The sequence below is a fragment of the Salvelinus sp. IW2-2015 genome, linkage group LG4p, assembly GCF_002910315.2.
Source record: "Salvelinus sp. IW2-2015 linkage group LG4p, ASM291031v2, whole genome shotgun sequence".
NCBI lineage: Eukaryota > Metazoa > Chordata > Actinopteri > Salmoniformes > Salmonidae > Salvelinus > Salvelinus sp. IW2-2015.
The window spans coordinates 8,714,249-8,729,388 of NC_036841.1; the positions used below are offsets into that span (position 1 = coordinate 8,714,249).

A 15,140-nucleotide genomic window follows, 5' to 3' on the forward strand; every position below is an offset into this window, starting at 1 on the left:
AGTACAGATGCTGTACAACATTCTGTTTTGCAAGCTAATCAAATTTTTGTCCAATCTCTCTAGGAATAACAAAATAAATATATACATTTCAAAACACACGATGTTGTCTGCAACTGATCAAAGTATGGGGGAAATCAACGTAGAAGACCGTCCGTGAGAGCCTTCTCACCATACCCCAAGGTACCACTCTCTAGGAGTCTCTTCATATCATACAGTGCATTCGTAAAGTATTCAGACCCCTTCTCTTCTTCCCCATTTTGTTACATTACAGCCTTATTCTAAAATTGATACAATAATTTTGTTCCTCATCAATCTACACACAATACCCCCAATGACAAATTTTTGCAAATTTATAAAAAAAATTCTAATGTAAATACCTTATTTACATAAGTATTCAGACCCTTTGCTATGAGACTTGAAATTGAGCTCAGGTGCATCCTGTTTCCATTGATCATCCTTGAGATGTTTCTACAACTTTATTGGAGTCTAAATGTGGTAAATCCAATTGATTGGACATGATTTGGTAAGGCACCTAGTCTATATAAGGTCCCACATTTGACAGTGCATGTCATAGCAAAAACCAAGCCATGAGGTCGAAGGAATTGCCTGTAGAGCTCCGAGACAGGATTGTGTCGAGGCACAGATCTGTGGAAGAGTCTCAAAAATTTCTGCAGCATTGAAGTTCCCCAAGAACACAGTGGCCTCCATCATTCTTAAATGGAAGAAGTTCGGAACCACCAAGACTCTTCCTAGAGCTGGCTGCCCGGCCAAACTGAGCATTCGGGGAGAATGGCCTTTGGCTCCAGAGTTCCTCTGTGGAGATGGGAGACCCTTCCAGAAGGACAATCATCTCTGCAGCACTCCACCAATCACGCCTTTATGGTAGACCGACCAGACGGAAGCCACTTCTCAGTGAAAGGCACGACAGCCTGCTTGGAGTTTGCCAAAAGGCACCTAAAGGATTATCAGACCATGAGAAACAAGGTTCTCTGTTCTGATGAAACCAAGATTGAACTCTTTGGCCTGAATGCGAAGCGTCACGTCTGGACGAAACCTGGCACCATCCTTATGGTGAATCATGGTGGTGGTAGCATCATGCTGTGGGGATGTTTTTCAGCGGCAGGGACATAGAGACTAGTCAGGATCAAGGGAAAGATGAACAGAGCAAAGTACAGCAAGATCCTGCTCCAGAGTGCTCAGGACCTCAGACTTGGGCAAAGGTTCACCTTCCAACAGGACAACAACCCTAAGCACACAGCCAAGACAACGCAGGAGTGGCTTTGGGACAAGTCTCTGAATGTCCTTGAGTGTCCCAGCCAGAGCCCAGACTTGAAGCTGATCGAACATCTCTGGAGAGACCTGAAAATAGCTGTGCAGCAATGCTCCCCATCCAACTTGACAGAGCTTGAGAGGATCTGCAGAGAAGAATGGGAGAAACTCCCCAAATACAGGAGTGACAAACGTGTAGCGTCATACCAAAGTAGACTCAAGGCTGTAATCGCGGCCAAAAGTGCTTCAACAAAGTACTGAGTAAATTGTCTGAAAACTTATGTAAATTAGATATTTCATGAATATTTTTACAAAACAATCGCAAAACTTGTATTTGCCTTGTCATTATGGGGTATTGTGTGTAGATTGATGAGTAAAAAAACAACAATTTAATACATTTTTGAATAAGGCTGTAATGTAACAAAATGTGGAAAAAGTCAAGGGGTCTGAATACGTTTCGAATGCACTGTATGTATATATATAACAATCTCTCGTTACAGCCTTAACATCTAGTGGCTTGGTTGTGGGTGCCGAGAGTAGTGCAATAATAACTATTCAAATAGCGTTGAAATACATCCTCTACTACAGTGTATTGAGCGACATGGGAAGTCAGCTTCTCTCAGTCCATGCTTCATGATCTGTTCTAGTGTATTTCTATACCCATGGAAACCCACACATAGTACTAGTGCTGGGATTTGCCACGGACCTCCCGATACGATATGTATAGCGATTCTCACGTATCTATGTGTATTACAATGAAATACTGTGATTTTATTGCGATTTGATGTTCCAAACATATTGCTCATCGTGTGTCTGCTGCAGAGGGACAAGAGAGAGCCATGAGAAAACAAGTTTTGATCAGTCATGGAAATAAAAGTGCTGGAAAAAATTGGCTCCTTTTTAAAAAAGAAGATGGGAAACAAGCTATGAAGGAAAAATACTGGAGTTTGGTGCAGGTACAGCACACCAGCGGCAAAATAATATTGTCAAAACGATACAATACGATATATCATCAACAATAATATCTCGATATATAACTGTATCGATTGTTCCCCCTACAGTACCCTGCAATACAATAAACAGTGCATGTGCTTTGGAAAACAGTTTGTCATTATTAATAGTGAAATGCTTACAGCCTAGATAGATAATCTACCATTCCATAATCAATTGATATACCACTGACAATCCAGCATAATATACAACCCATATAATAATTTTCAGACGATTGTTTCGACTTGTGTTACATGGATTGCATGTTATTAAGATCACACTCAGTGGTTGTAAATGATTGTATCACACAAACTATACATTCTTGAAGGTGAGAAAACCACTTGCTTTGTTTAACGCCCACTACATTATGAAAGTGAGATTTATAAACCAGAGAGATCCTGTGAGCTTCTCCAGACAGGAAGAGGAACAGACAAGGCACTAAGCAGGACGCCCCCACAATCAGCTCACTCATGTACGTATGTATTGTATAGTACACCGAGTGTATATGTGTGTGTCTGTGTGTGCGCGCGCGCCGTGTGTGTTTATGAGGTGTACAAAAAAACGAATACGTCCTTATGCAGCACTGCAGAGAACATTACATTACTCCTTCTGACAAACACAATGTATGACTGCCCACATAATGAGGCAGAAAAACAAGTACACATGGAGACAATGACTAATATTGTCCAAAGGTTCTAAAAAGAATGAACTACGAAGCTGAGGAAACCAGGGGTTTAGTCAGCCCTTAAGCTGAACATTAGTCACTTTATTTCCACGTGTTGAAAGACTGAATCATAAGGAACAATTGATACCTACAAGGTGTTGTGAAGACCACAAGATGAACAAGGAGACAATGAAATGTCAAGGTGATCAGGCCAGGCTCAGACAGCAATAGCAATATAGGGCATTAAGGCTGGGTTTCAACTCAGGGCGCGTTTTAGTCGGGCAGCACAATAGACAGCCGACAATACGCCTTTTAAAAGGTAAGTAATGTTTGAGCCGATATTTCCAGTGTTTATCATGAATGCGATCTCCTCAAACGTCGAGGAAATTACTTTTAAAAGGTGGATTGTCAGCTGTCTAGTGTGCTGCTCTATAACGCGCCTTGTATTGAATCATGGCCCAAGTCAACGAAAGGAGGAGGGGAAGGATGTATTTCTTAAATATTCAAACAGGGCCCTTGTTTCATTCCAAAGTTACCATGTGCACTAAAGCCTTCCAATGTAATATTTACAGCTCAGAATGCTACTGCGTTTATGATTATTCCCCCTGGCTTCTTCTCCTCCCAGTCTACTCTTGGCCAACCAGAGCAGCAGACAGACAGTGTGATGTCACATGACACATGACTCACCAGGAAGGAAGGAAAAAGCCACAAATGCAGACACTGCATGGAATGGCCAAGCCTTAAACGAAGTGCCTGAGAWATTTCTGATCTATCTCTCTCTGGCACTTATCTGTTTTCAAAAGGGTGACACGCTGATCATTACTGCACTATAAAAAAGAAAACTGTATTGCTGGAAATGGGGGAACTAAAGAGAATGGAGGTTGAGTTAACATTTATTATAGCCTGTCAGTATCAGACGAGTGAAATCTATTATAAAAATGTGTGAAAAAGTGCTTTCACTTTATAACTCTGGCTATCTCAGTGGGGGATGATCGGAGCAATGGGAAGGCTCAAAAGAAAGTTGTCTGTCTGCTAGAAAATGTGGCCGATTTTGGATATTAAATGGCCCCACCTCATTGTCTGACAACAGTTGTGCTCCATCATCCCCATCCACTCATTCACACACACACCACCCATCAACGATTTACAGGAAATGTCTCCCCAGGACATCCCACACCATTTCAACACCAAACGCCACCACCCAGACAGACGCACTCTCACCCCTCCCACCTCAGCTCTGTGGGGAAATCCCATGGCTCTGGCCCCTGCATCCGGACAGTTCCTGTTTACAAACCTGCCAGAGACCTTGTCACACTGAGGCTAAGCCACTGACCACGAGCTAGCTCTCTCTGTCTCTCTGTCTCTCTGTCTCTCTCTCTCTCTCTCTCTCTCTCTCTCTCTCTCTCTCTCTCTCTCTCTCTCTCTCTCTCTCTCTCTTTCTCTCTCTCCTCTCTCTCTCTCTCTCTCTCTCTCTCTCTCTCTCTCTCTCTCTCTCTTCTCTCTCTCTCTCTCTCTCTCTCTCTCTCTCTCTCTCTCTCTCTCTCTCTCTCTCTCTCTCTCTCTCTCTCTCTCTCTCTCTCTCTCTCTCTCTCTCTCTCTCTCTCTCTCTCTCTCTCTCTCAACTGCTTTGTTCTATTCACAGAAGGTTGTATTTGTTCTGGGAGACTTTGTTTCCCCCTGCATTGTGCTGTGATGGGGGGAGAATTCCGTCCTCCTAACATTAATAGAACCAATCATCTTTTTCATGTTTTCCTGTACATTGTTACAGCCTCTATGTGTCTGCCTGCCTCTACTCTCAGATAGCCAAACAGAAACACAAGGAAGTAGTATAATAACTTGAGAGAGGTCTTTGTTGATCTACTCACAGGAGCTGTGAAGAAGATGTGTTTTGAATTGAAAGTCAGAGGTTCTCAATTTAATGAATTGAAATAAATTGAACCAATTTAAACGGCATTGTAACTTACATGCACGCAGGCAGGCACGCACACACACACACACATTATTATCAATAACAACGTGTCAATGTAGAATATTGTAATCCCTCACTCACATGCAGACTCTCGCTGGATTCAGAGCTCAGAGGCTTTTACTGACGACTAATTCTCTGCTGTGTTTTCCTCTCATTATGCATTTCATTGATGTCTAGAGGAAGACTCGAGGGGTAAATGAAGGACTTACTGTTCAGACAAAATTCCCCCACTGTGCTCTACCACACTGACTGCAATTATCTACCATGCTACAATTATGCTCTAATTATTTGTGAGGTTGGCCTTTACTTATTCACAGTTTGTTTTCACAAAGCTGTCATCCATAAACTGCCAAACGATTCACAAAAGTGTTTCTCTTGCCTCATTATATCTACTAATGCAGTCAGGGCCAATTTGTGTCTCCACAAAACCAGTGACCACAAAACAAATCACAGGGGTACACACAACGGTGGTCAAACAATTTGACCCAGACAAAGAATTTGCTTAACTATGTAATATTCCAAATATATAACATTGAGAAGTGGCTACTGTTGAACTTCTTCACATGAATATTGGAACACAACAATTCTGCCTTTCTTCTCAATTTGACATAAATGTGTAAAAACAATATTGTACTGAAATATTCAGAACCATGAAACGTGTGCATTTTTGCACCTTGAACTGTTTTTGCTTTTTAAATTATTAGTCAAGTGTAAAGGAAAACACATTTATTATGCAGCTATGATGAGCAATATTAATTTAATACTGTATGCCTGGGAACATAGAATCAAACAGTCAGTGAACTGTTTTTTACAAACTAGAGCACTAAACACACCTTTCCTTCCCCCACAAACAATATAGTCCACCTGAGTACCTAGGCCTACAGTAGAATACCACTCTAATACACATTGAATTAAATAAAATGCTGTTGCATGTCTCTATTGTCTGTTATGGTGTAAAATAGATACTCTTGCATATTTTCATAGTAAGGGAACTGCTGTATACAAATAGGAACGCATCTGTACATATGGCATGTGTTATACATTCAAATGCTAGCCTATTTGATCAAAATCAGATGAAGAGACTGCTGGTTAAGGAAGGAACCATCCTGTTCAGAAATTAACCATCTAGTTCAGAAAGACAGTGTGCACAGCCACAGCCCGTAAAAGATTCCCCACAACTGTAAGTACCTTGTGCTTGCCAAACCAAGCCTCAAACACACTTGCCTTGTCATTACAGCTCTACTACAGAGCCAAGAAACCACCTCTGGTTCAGTGCCTATTCTACGGTCACAGAAAACAAGGGTATCTTTGGTACTAAGCCTAATGGCATTATTTAGGCTATAAAACACATTGCTGTTTCTCCAGTGAGTTGTTTTGACTCTGGGTTGGTACACACCTTTTTTTCACATTGCTAGTGGGGCGGTAGGTGAAAGCTGGATACAGTATGCTCAACATGAAATATGTATAACAATATTACCAGCATACATAGAGTAGCCATGTACTGTGTACATAACAATGATAAAGTAGGCTGCCTCACATATGGGCATCAGAATATCATTGCATAGGCACACAGTATGAGGGCAAATGCATTTTGATGTAATAATTTCATCATTCACGCACACGCGCCGTCATCATATAACATTTGGCTTGTAAGTAAAAGTGCATCAATTGTGATTTCATTTCTGATCATTTGGACCCAATCTACAGAGAACTGGCAAGGAGTTGGAGCTCCCTCACATAGTGACTCCAGTCAGTGGATGGATGCCGCAGTATGCTGGAAGCATGAGGCTGGAAGCATGAGGCTGGAAGCATGAGGCTGGAAGGACACTAGCTCTTGGATTGGCTGTCGCAGTTCTGGCAAAGGTAGCACAGACACATATGGCCCGGCCACAACTAAACACACACACACACACACACACACACACACACACACACCACACACACACACACACACACAACACACACACACACACACACACACCACACACACACACACACACACGAGCGAGTACACACACACACACACACACACACACACACACACACACACACACACACACACACACACACACACACACACACACACACACACCACACCACAACACACACACACACAACACCACACACAGAGCGAGTACACACACACACAGTCAAATACATAAAGGGGGAAAAAGGATGGCTAGCAAAAATGCAATTACCAACAGACCAAATTGCATCCACACATTTCCAAGCAGGATTAGCTCTGCTACTGCTCATGCCTGTGTGAGGGGAAGGGACAAAAAGGCTGGACTGTAATGTGCTTGGTCTCCCATGTGTCTGTTGCAAAGCTCCAAGTGGTCCGTCGCTGATGGCATCACTGAACAGATGCAACACTGTCAGTCTCACTCTGAACGAGCCCCGTATGCCTTAATGCAAACAACAGCTGCCTCGCAGGCCACGGGGACTGAGAGAGGGGCAGAGACGGTACTAGTAGCAGAGGGGACAGAAGGAGCACAGCTGTCAGTCCCAAAATATGCCAAGGCGGGCACCTGCGGGTATGTCAGCAACTGTGGCCAGGCCTCGTCAAAGTCGTCAGCCTGGAGAGACAATAGGCAGTATTGAGGAGAGCAGACTGGCACACTTCTGCCTTTGTGCAGGTCACCCACGGGGTTTTGAAGAAGAGTCTTCTTAACTGACCCTACTGCGTGATATTGGAGACAACAATGATGACATGATTTGGTATCTGAGCGTCTGGACAGAGCAAAGATACACTATGGAGGTTTAGTTGTTTGCTAATTGTTTACGTTAAATTTTGGCTTCAATCTTGGCTGAGGTTCATGATATAATATGAATCAATTTCTTATCTCATGAAACCACACAAATTCTTAGTTTTAATCAAATAATATATTTTTGCTCATGGGTGTGGGGAGGTGTGCCACTTGCTGGCCAATTGAGGTCATTTCAGGACAATATTTCTGTCGAAATGTTCTGTATAGCCTCTTTAACTGGTCCTGTTGCGTGATGTTGGAGAACAATGATTACATTATCTGGTGCCCTGAGTTTCCAGACAGCATTTTAAAGGCATTAGGGACATGAGGGTTATCTTCAGTGATGTAACTCTCTTAGGAAGGAAACACATGACATGTACACACCCTAGCATGATCCTCCTGATATAGAGCGACAGTGATGTGGCGTTAATGCAGCGTTAGTGCAAAGTTGGCCTGTAAACTTAACACCTGCTCTTGGAATTTGAATATGTATGATAAAATGCCTCAAGGCTCCAGTGGTAAACATGTGAACCCGACTGACACGTTAAACAAAGCAATCCAAGGAACTCTCATTTACAAAACTATTTCAAAGACAGAGAAAATGACCTGAACAAAAAAATAACAAAAAACATTTCCATCATCTTTTCTCATCATGGATAATACAAGTGTTCTTCTATATCCAATGTTGCTGCCTAAGAAGGGGGAGGCAGCTACAGCAATCCCCTTGAAAGTAGACAGGTTCCACTGTGTCGGCCCCTGTGTTGTCCACACATGTTCCAACGCTTCAGACTTTCCAGCCACAGTTAACAGATATGGCTTACTGCTGCCTCAGCCTCACAAAGTCCCACTCATCATCACAGCGGAAGGCAAGGCAGGAACAGCACATAGGGACCAGCATATTTACACAATTTTCCACAAACCTCCCCAGCAAATACTCAGAACATTACAGAGGTGTGGAGATTTTTTTTTTTTTAAGTATAAACTAAACTGCTCAGAAACAGCGGGAAATGTGCTAAGACAGCATTCGTAGCATTCGTAGCATACTGTGTTACTTGAACTGCGACTACGCTCCAATGTTCTGAGGTCTCAAAAACAGTGTTTGCCTGCGCTAAACCAAATCGTATGTGCCAGAAATATCCCTGGAAGCTGCAATGCATTGCAATTTTGGATTATGYGGTGAGCGTAGCTAATTGCTGAAAGCCGCATTTACTACTACACAGGAAATATGTGGTGAACATCTCTGGAAAAGAGTCATGTGCAGAATAATGAGATATTATACACCTACTCTTTTCCAGCTTTTCCTTGGAGTAAATATAATCATCAAAACATGATAAGACATACAGTACATAGTTATACAGAATATATATATTGAGTAAATGTTTTGTTATAAAGACACTGTATAGGCTATGTCTTACTAAATATATTTTTGGTCATCATCAGCTTAAACCAAGTAGAAGAATAATGTGCCATTCCAGACTAGCTGTCGCCATTGGTGTCGGCTAATGGGGATCCTAACTAATCAAATCAAAAATCAAAACTATACCAGGGTTCAACTCTGTCCCGTGTTCCAATTAATTAACACTGTTTTAGTCAGTCGTAGCAGATACTGAGGGAGAAACGACAAACCACAAGGGCAGCATTTGACAAAAGCATCTCTGAGGCTGTATTGCTTTGAACCCTTGATGTAAATGCAAACCAAAAGAGTCATTTGTTTGTAGACTGGGATAATGATGTCAGTCAGTGGCAGAAAATAGGGTATCTGGTCATTGTTTCATACCCTCTGGTCATTGTTTTATACCCTCTATTCTTGTGTTGTATGTTTAGTGCATCATTTACTATCAACCAAATCAAAAGGAACTAACACCAAACAGACATTGAAGTGAAATGAGAGAGGGCTTTTCCCCCTAAGGGCAGAGTTGTACATTAGACACAACAACTACTAATTATTGGCTCTTGGGGGTGCCCTAAAAAAAATTATATTCATTAGGGGTTCAAGCAGCGAAGCTGTGTGAAACCCTATTGTATTTGTAGGCGTGTATTATTCTGGTTCTCTGTGGATTTAGTCAAAGATGTGAATTCCAGTGAAATGGTAAGGCCTAGGAGGGTGCAACTTGGCATAATGGTAAAGGCCCATGGGCCACACGCTGTCATGCAATGCCATGCCAATTGGCGAGATGGTGGCGCTATAACAAGCAATTGAAAGGTCGGTACATATGTCCCTCTATAGCGCCTTATGGTCAGATTCCGAGCAGTTGCCATACCAGGCGGTGATGCAACCGGTCAAGATGCTCTCGATGGTGCAGTTGGATAACTTTTTGATGATCTGGGGACCCATGCCAAATCTTTTCAGTCTCCTGAGGGGTTAAAGGTGTTGTCATGCCCTCTTCACAACAGTCTTGGTGTGTTTGGACCATGATAGTTTGTTGGTGATGTGGACACCAAGGAACTTGAAACTCTCGACCCGCTCCACTTCAGTCCCGTTGATGTTAATGGGGGCCTGTTCAGCCCTCCTTTTCCTATAGTTCACGATCAACTCCTTTGTCTTGCTCACATTGAGAGTGAGGTTGTTGTCCTGGCACCACACTGCCAGGTCTCTGTCCTCCTCCCTATAGGCTGTCTCAACGTTGGCAGTGATCAGGCCTACCACTGTTGTGTCGTCAGCAAACTGAATGATGGTGTTGGAGCAGCTCATCCAAGGGAAATGTGGCCAATTTGTCTTGATGGTGTAGCTATGGGGCCAAAGCGTGAATGGCTGCTTGCAGCTATATTTATCTTTGTTTTGGGAGTGCACAGCACGCACCCCTGGTTACAACTGGAATCAAAACCCTGCTGAAGGGTTGTATGTTTGGCAAAATGACTATGTGCCGAAAGCAAGTCTGAAAAACAGCACCTCGTGACTGTGGGTTTCAACATCCCAGATGTTATTCGGTACATTGCTTTTGCTCTTTCACTCCTCAGTGATCTCTCACACACTGTAGCTACTGTGGTTCATCCCATCAGAGAGGTTCTAGTAAATGTCTGTTGATGCTGACCCAGCTTTGTTCCCCTTCTGCATTGTCCCCCTCCCCCTCCCTGAATCAAAAACGCTAGTCAGTGACATTGGTGGCAGGCAGATATGACAAATCTCCTAGGGCATGTCCCTTTAAGTCGGTCAGGAAATGTAGGGGGTCAATCCTTGAGAGAGGGAGGAAGAGGCTATTCATAACTTGCTCTGTCAGGGCCAAGCAGTCATGGGCTGTCCAATGTAAAAGAGCTTGTGGCGTCTCTCACAGCTTCTAGGCATTCTCTCTCCCTCTTTCTTTCTTTCTTTCTTTCTCTCTCTGCTGACAAAGGGAGCCTCGAGGCATTCCTTCTGACGTGTGTGAGTGTGTGTGTGTGTGTGTGCACGCGTACCGTCTGTGTCCATTCAGCATGTAAGTCACAACAGACTCCCTATGACATCTGACCTCAATGTCTAGGAGATAATACAGACTTGAGACCGGGACTTAAATGTGGGCGATATAAAACAATACTATTGTGAATAACTATGATCATAACCACTGGAAAGCACATGTATTATTTTACTGAAAAAGGATGTGGGTTGTGATCCTGATCACATAGAAATTATGCAATTGATGTAGGTTTAAAAGTTAACAATTCATTTACTCTCTATAATGGTGACATTAGGACAACTGCTTCCTTACATGGTGGGTCTGTCTGTGAGTCTCTCCTAGTGAGGACCCAGCTGACATAACAGTTGTACATTGTGCTGCAGTAATTTGGTCACATCAAGAACAGTCAGTCCATTCAGATCAGATTGAGCATGATCCATGACACACACACACACACWCTCTCTCTCTCTCTCTCTCTCTCTCTCTAATGTTTTCTGTAGATTTGTATATCTGTGTAAGTGAAGTGTATCTCATCTCATCAATGCCATCAGTATTTATAAGAATTACAGCTTATCTACAGTCTCCACCAACTACCATCAATGCCTATTAAGGACCGAACTCCAACTTCCAAGCCTGGTTTCATAGACTAGACATAACATAGTAACCAAAAAAATGATATATGTTGGTATGGTTAATCTGGAGAAGAAAGAAACACACACCTGTTTGGGCGAGGTGCTGGCTAGCGGAGTAGAACCCTTGAAAAAGAAAAGGAGAGCCGCACACTCTAGGAGCTCAGCTGCAATAATTKAATAACCTAAYAACCAACGTTTCAACAGACAAGCTGTCTTCATCAGGGTATAATGATGTTTGGTATGGTTACATAGACAGGAGGTTACTTACAACCTGGACTCATTGATAGATGTAATATAGTAAACAAAAATCCAGGACACTCAAATTAGTATGATATGTTACGTTTGGTATTGTATGTATTCATTTGTGGATCCATTTAATATGTCACGAATTACAATTCGTATGATATGTTACAAATTCCAATTTGTACAATATATTCTGAATTTGCAGTACGTATGATACGTTATGAATTCCGAACTGTTGTGGCTAATGTTAGCTAGGTGGCTAACGTTAGCTAAACTAGGGGTTGGGCGTTAAGTTTAATAGACAAGTTAAAGGGTTAAGGTTAGGGGAAGGGTTAGTTAGAAAGTTGTAAGTAGTTGCAAAGTTACTACTTAGCTAAAATGCTATAGTTGTCCGCAATGAGATTCGAACACGCAATCTTTGGATTCCTTGTTTTAATGGTGTTGGTTGTTTGTCTTGATTTTCTAGTGTTGGATCGTCGCTGTGAAGCGCAGAGCCAGAGCTCTGACATCATGTATAGCAGCCACTAAGTTCTAATTTAGGTGCTTATTAGTGCCCAAATCCACCATTTTCAACACGTATACAGGTACGTGTGGAAAGGGCTACCATATCATACTAATTTGAGTGGCCCGGATTGTTACGTCTAGTCTATGAGACCAGGCTGTTACTTAAAACTCCCTAGTCCTTTCCGATAACGAGCATAAACATAACATGATGCAGCCACCACCATGCTTGAAAATATRAAGAGTGGTACTCAGTGWTGTGTTGGATTTGTCCCAAACATAATGCTTTGTATTCAGGACATACATTTGATTTCTTTGCCACATTTTCAGCAGTTTTACTTTAGTGCCTTATTGCAAACAAGATGCATGTTTTGGAATATTGTCATTTTGTACAGGCTTCCTTATTTTTACTGTCATTTAGGTTAGTATTGTGGAGTAACTACAATGTTGTTGATCCATCCTCAGTTTTCTATCACAGCCATTAAACTCTGTAACTGTTTTAAAGTCACCATTGGCCTCATGGTGAAATTCCTGAGCGGTTTCCAACTGAGTTAGGAAGGACGACCTGTATCTTCGTAGTGACTGGGTATATTGATACACCATCCAAAGTGTAATTAATAACTTCACCATGCTCAAAAGGGATATTTAATGTCTGTTTGTTTTTTTACCCATCTACCAATAGGTGCCCTTCGTTGTGAGGCACTGAAAAACATCCCTGATCTTTGTGGTTAAATCTGTGTTTGAAATTCACTGCTCAACTGAGGGACCTGACAGATAATTGTATGTGTGGGGTACAGAAATGAGGTAGTCATTCGAAAACCATGTTAAAGACTATTATTACATAGAGAGTAAGTCCATTTTTACTCCTGAACTTTAGGCCTTCCATTTATTTTTTACGTTTATTTAACTTGGCAAGTCAGTTAAGAGCAAATTATTATTTACAATGACGGCCTACCGGGGAACAGTTCAGGGGCAGAACAACAGATTTCTACCTTGTCAGCTCAGGGATTCAATCCAGGAAACTTTCAGTTACTGGCCCAACGCTCCAACCACTAAGCTACCTGCCGCATAACAAAGGGGTTGAACACTTATTGACTCAAGACATTTCAGCTTTACATTTTTTATTAATTTGTAAAAATGTCTAAAAGCATAAATCCACTGACATTATGGGGTAATGTGTGTAGGCCGGTGACACAAAATCTAAATTTAATCCATTTTAAATGAATGCTGTCAAACAACTAAATGTGGGAAAAGTCAAGGGGTGTGAATAGTTTCTGAAGGCATTGTACTTATTGCAAATTCGTAACATATTGTACGAATTGCAGTTCATAACATAGACTATATGACCAAACATATGTGAATACCTGCTCATTGAACATCTCTTTCCAAAGTCATGTGCATTAATATGGAGTTGGTTCCCCTTTGCTGCTATAACAGCTTCAGGTTCAACGGCGACGAGATTTACACCATTCCAGCCGACACTTGGCAATGCGCATGGTGATCTTAGGCTTGTGTGTGGCTGCTCAGCCATGGAAACCCATTTTATGAAGCTCCAGACAAACAGTTATTGTGCTGACGTTGCTTCCAGAGGCAGTTTGGAACTCAGTAGTGAGTGATGCAACCGAGGTCAGACGATTTTTACGAGCTATGCGCTTCAGGACTCAGCAGTCCTGTTCTGTGAGCTTGTGTGGCCTACCACTTCTCGGCTGTTGCTCCTAGACGTTTCCACTTCACAATAACAGCACATACATTTGACCRGGACAGCTCTAGCAGGGCAGAAATTTGAGAACTGACTTGTTGGAAAGGTGGCATCCTACGACGGTGCCACATCAGTAAGGCCATTCTACTGCCAATGTTTGTCTATGGAGATTGCATGGCTGTGTGCTCAGCAACGGGGTGGCTGAAATAGCCGAATCAACTAATTTGAAAGGGTGTCTGCATATTTTTGTGTATATAGTTTATTATACAAAGTGTAATTCGTAACATATCATACAAAATGGATCAACAAATTAATACCATACCAAACGCAACATATCATACTAATTTGAGTGTCCAGGATTTTCGTTTACTATGTTATGTCTACCCATTATTGAGTCCATATTGTGTGAGAGTTTCTGGTCATGAGGAAAAGTAGGACGCTGCCAGCCAATTGCACATGGTGAGAAAGAATATGGGGATCAATAAGTTGCCTTATAGGTAAAATACGACAGCGCGTCAGAAAACATTGTATTTTTAACCAAATACAAATTGTCATTTTAAGAAATGCCAAACTGTACCCAAAGCGCTGGTGTCCACCTCTACGAGTGACTCCGATAAAGTGTCAGTAGAGAGTGTTATACACAGTAGCCTACTTACGCCCTGGTTTTGGGGAAACCCATCGATAAGAGGACGTCCAAATTCGATCCATATTTCACAGTGCCAGGTACTTTCGGCCGAAGTCTTCGAGGGATGATTTTGCTGTAGAGATCCTCTTTTGCAGCCATGATTCAGGATTACATTGGTGTTCAGATCCAGTCTACGGTACTGTAGCGAGCGGTGGATAAAGATAACTAATAGACTACAACCGATTATTATTGTGAGCAGTGTGGTCGCGGGCGCTYCCTCCTCCCCGCCCCCAAAAACGCAAATTATGTCTGCTGCTGCGTTTTGTGTATAAAAAGCAGAGTTACGTGCAGAGTGCACAGGATCTATTCTGAATTTTCGCATGTACTCTGGTTGCGACCCAAGGAGTGTCCTAATTACAGTAGCCTAATA

The 15,140-nt window shown here is 42.2% G+C and overlaps 1 protein-coding gene across 2 annotated transcripts in view; it reads right to left on the reverse strand.

The window, feature by feature from the left end:
- LOC111959876 (ubiquitin-associated and SH3 domain-containing protein B) overlaps positions 1-14,988 on the reverse strand; it is a 40,520-nt gene extending 25,532 nt beyond the window's left edge. For both annotated transcript variants that reach the window (XR_002876733.2, XM_023981717.1), the window contains exon 1: positions 14,742-14,988. Coding sequence is in view for 1 of the 2 variants with exons in the window: in XM_023981717.1 (XP_023837485.1) it covers positions 14,742-14,869 (128 nt within the window). In the remaining variant the exon portion in view is untranslated. The remainder of the gene's footprint in view (positions 1-14,741) is intronic.
- Between the last annotated feature and the right edge of the window lie 152 nt (positions 14,989-15,140).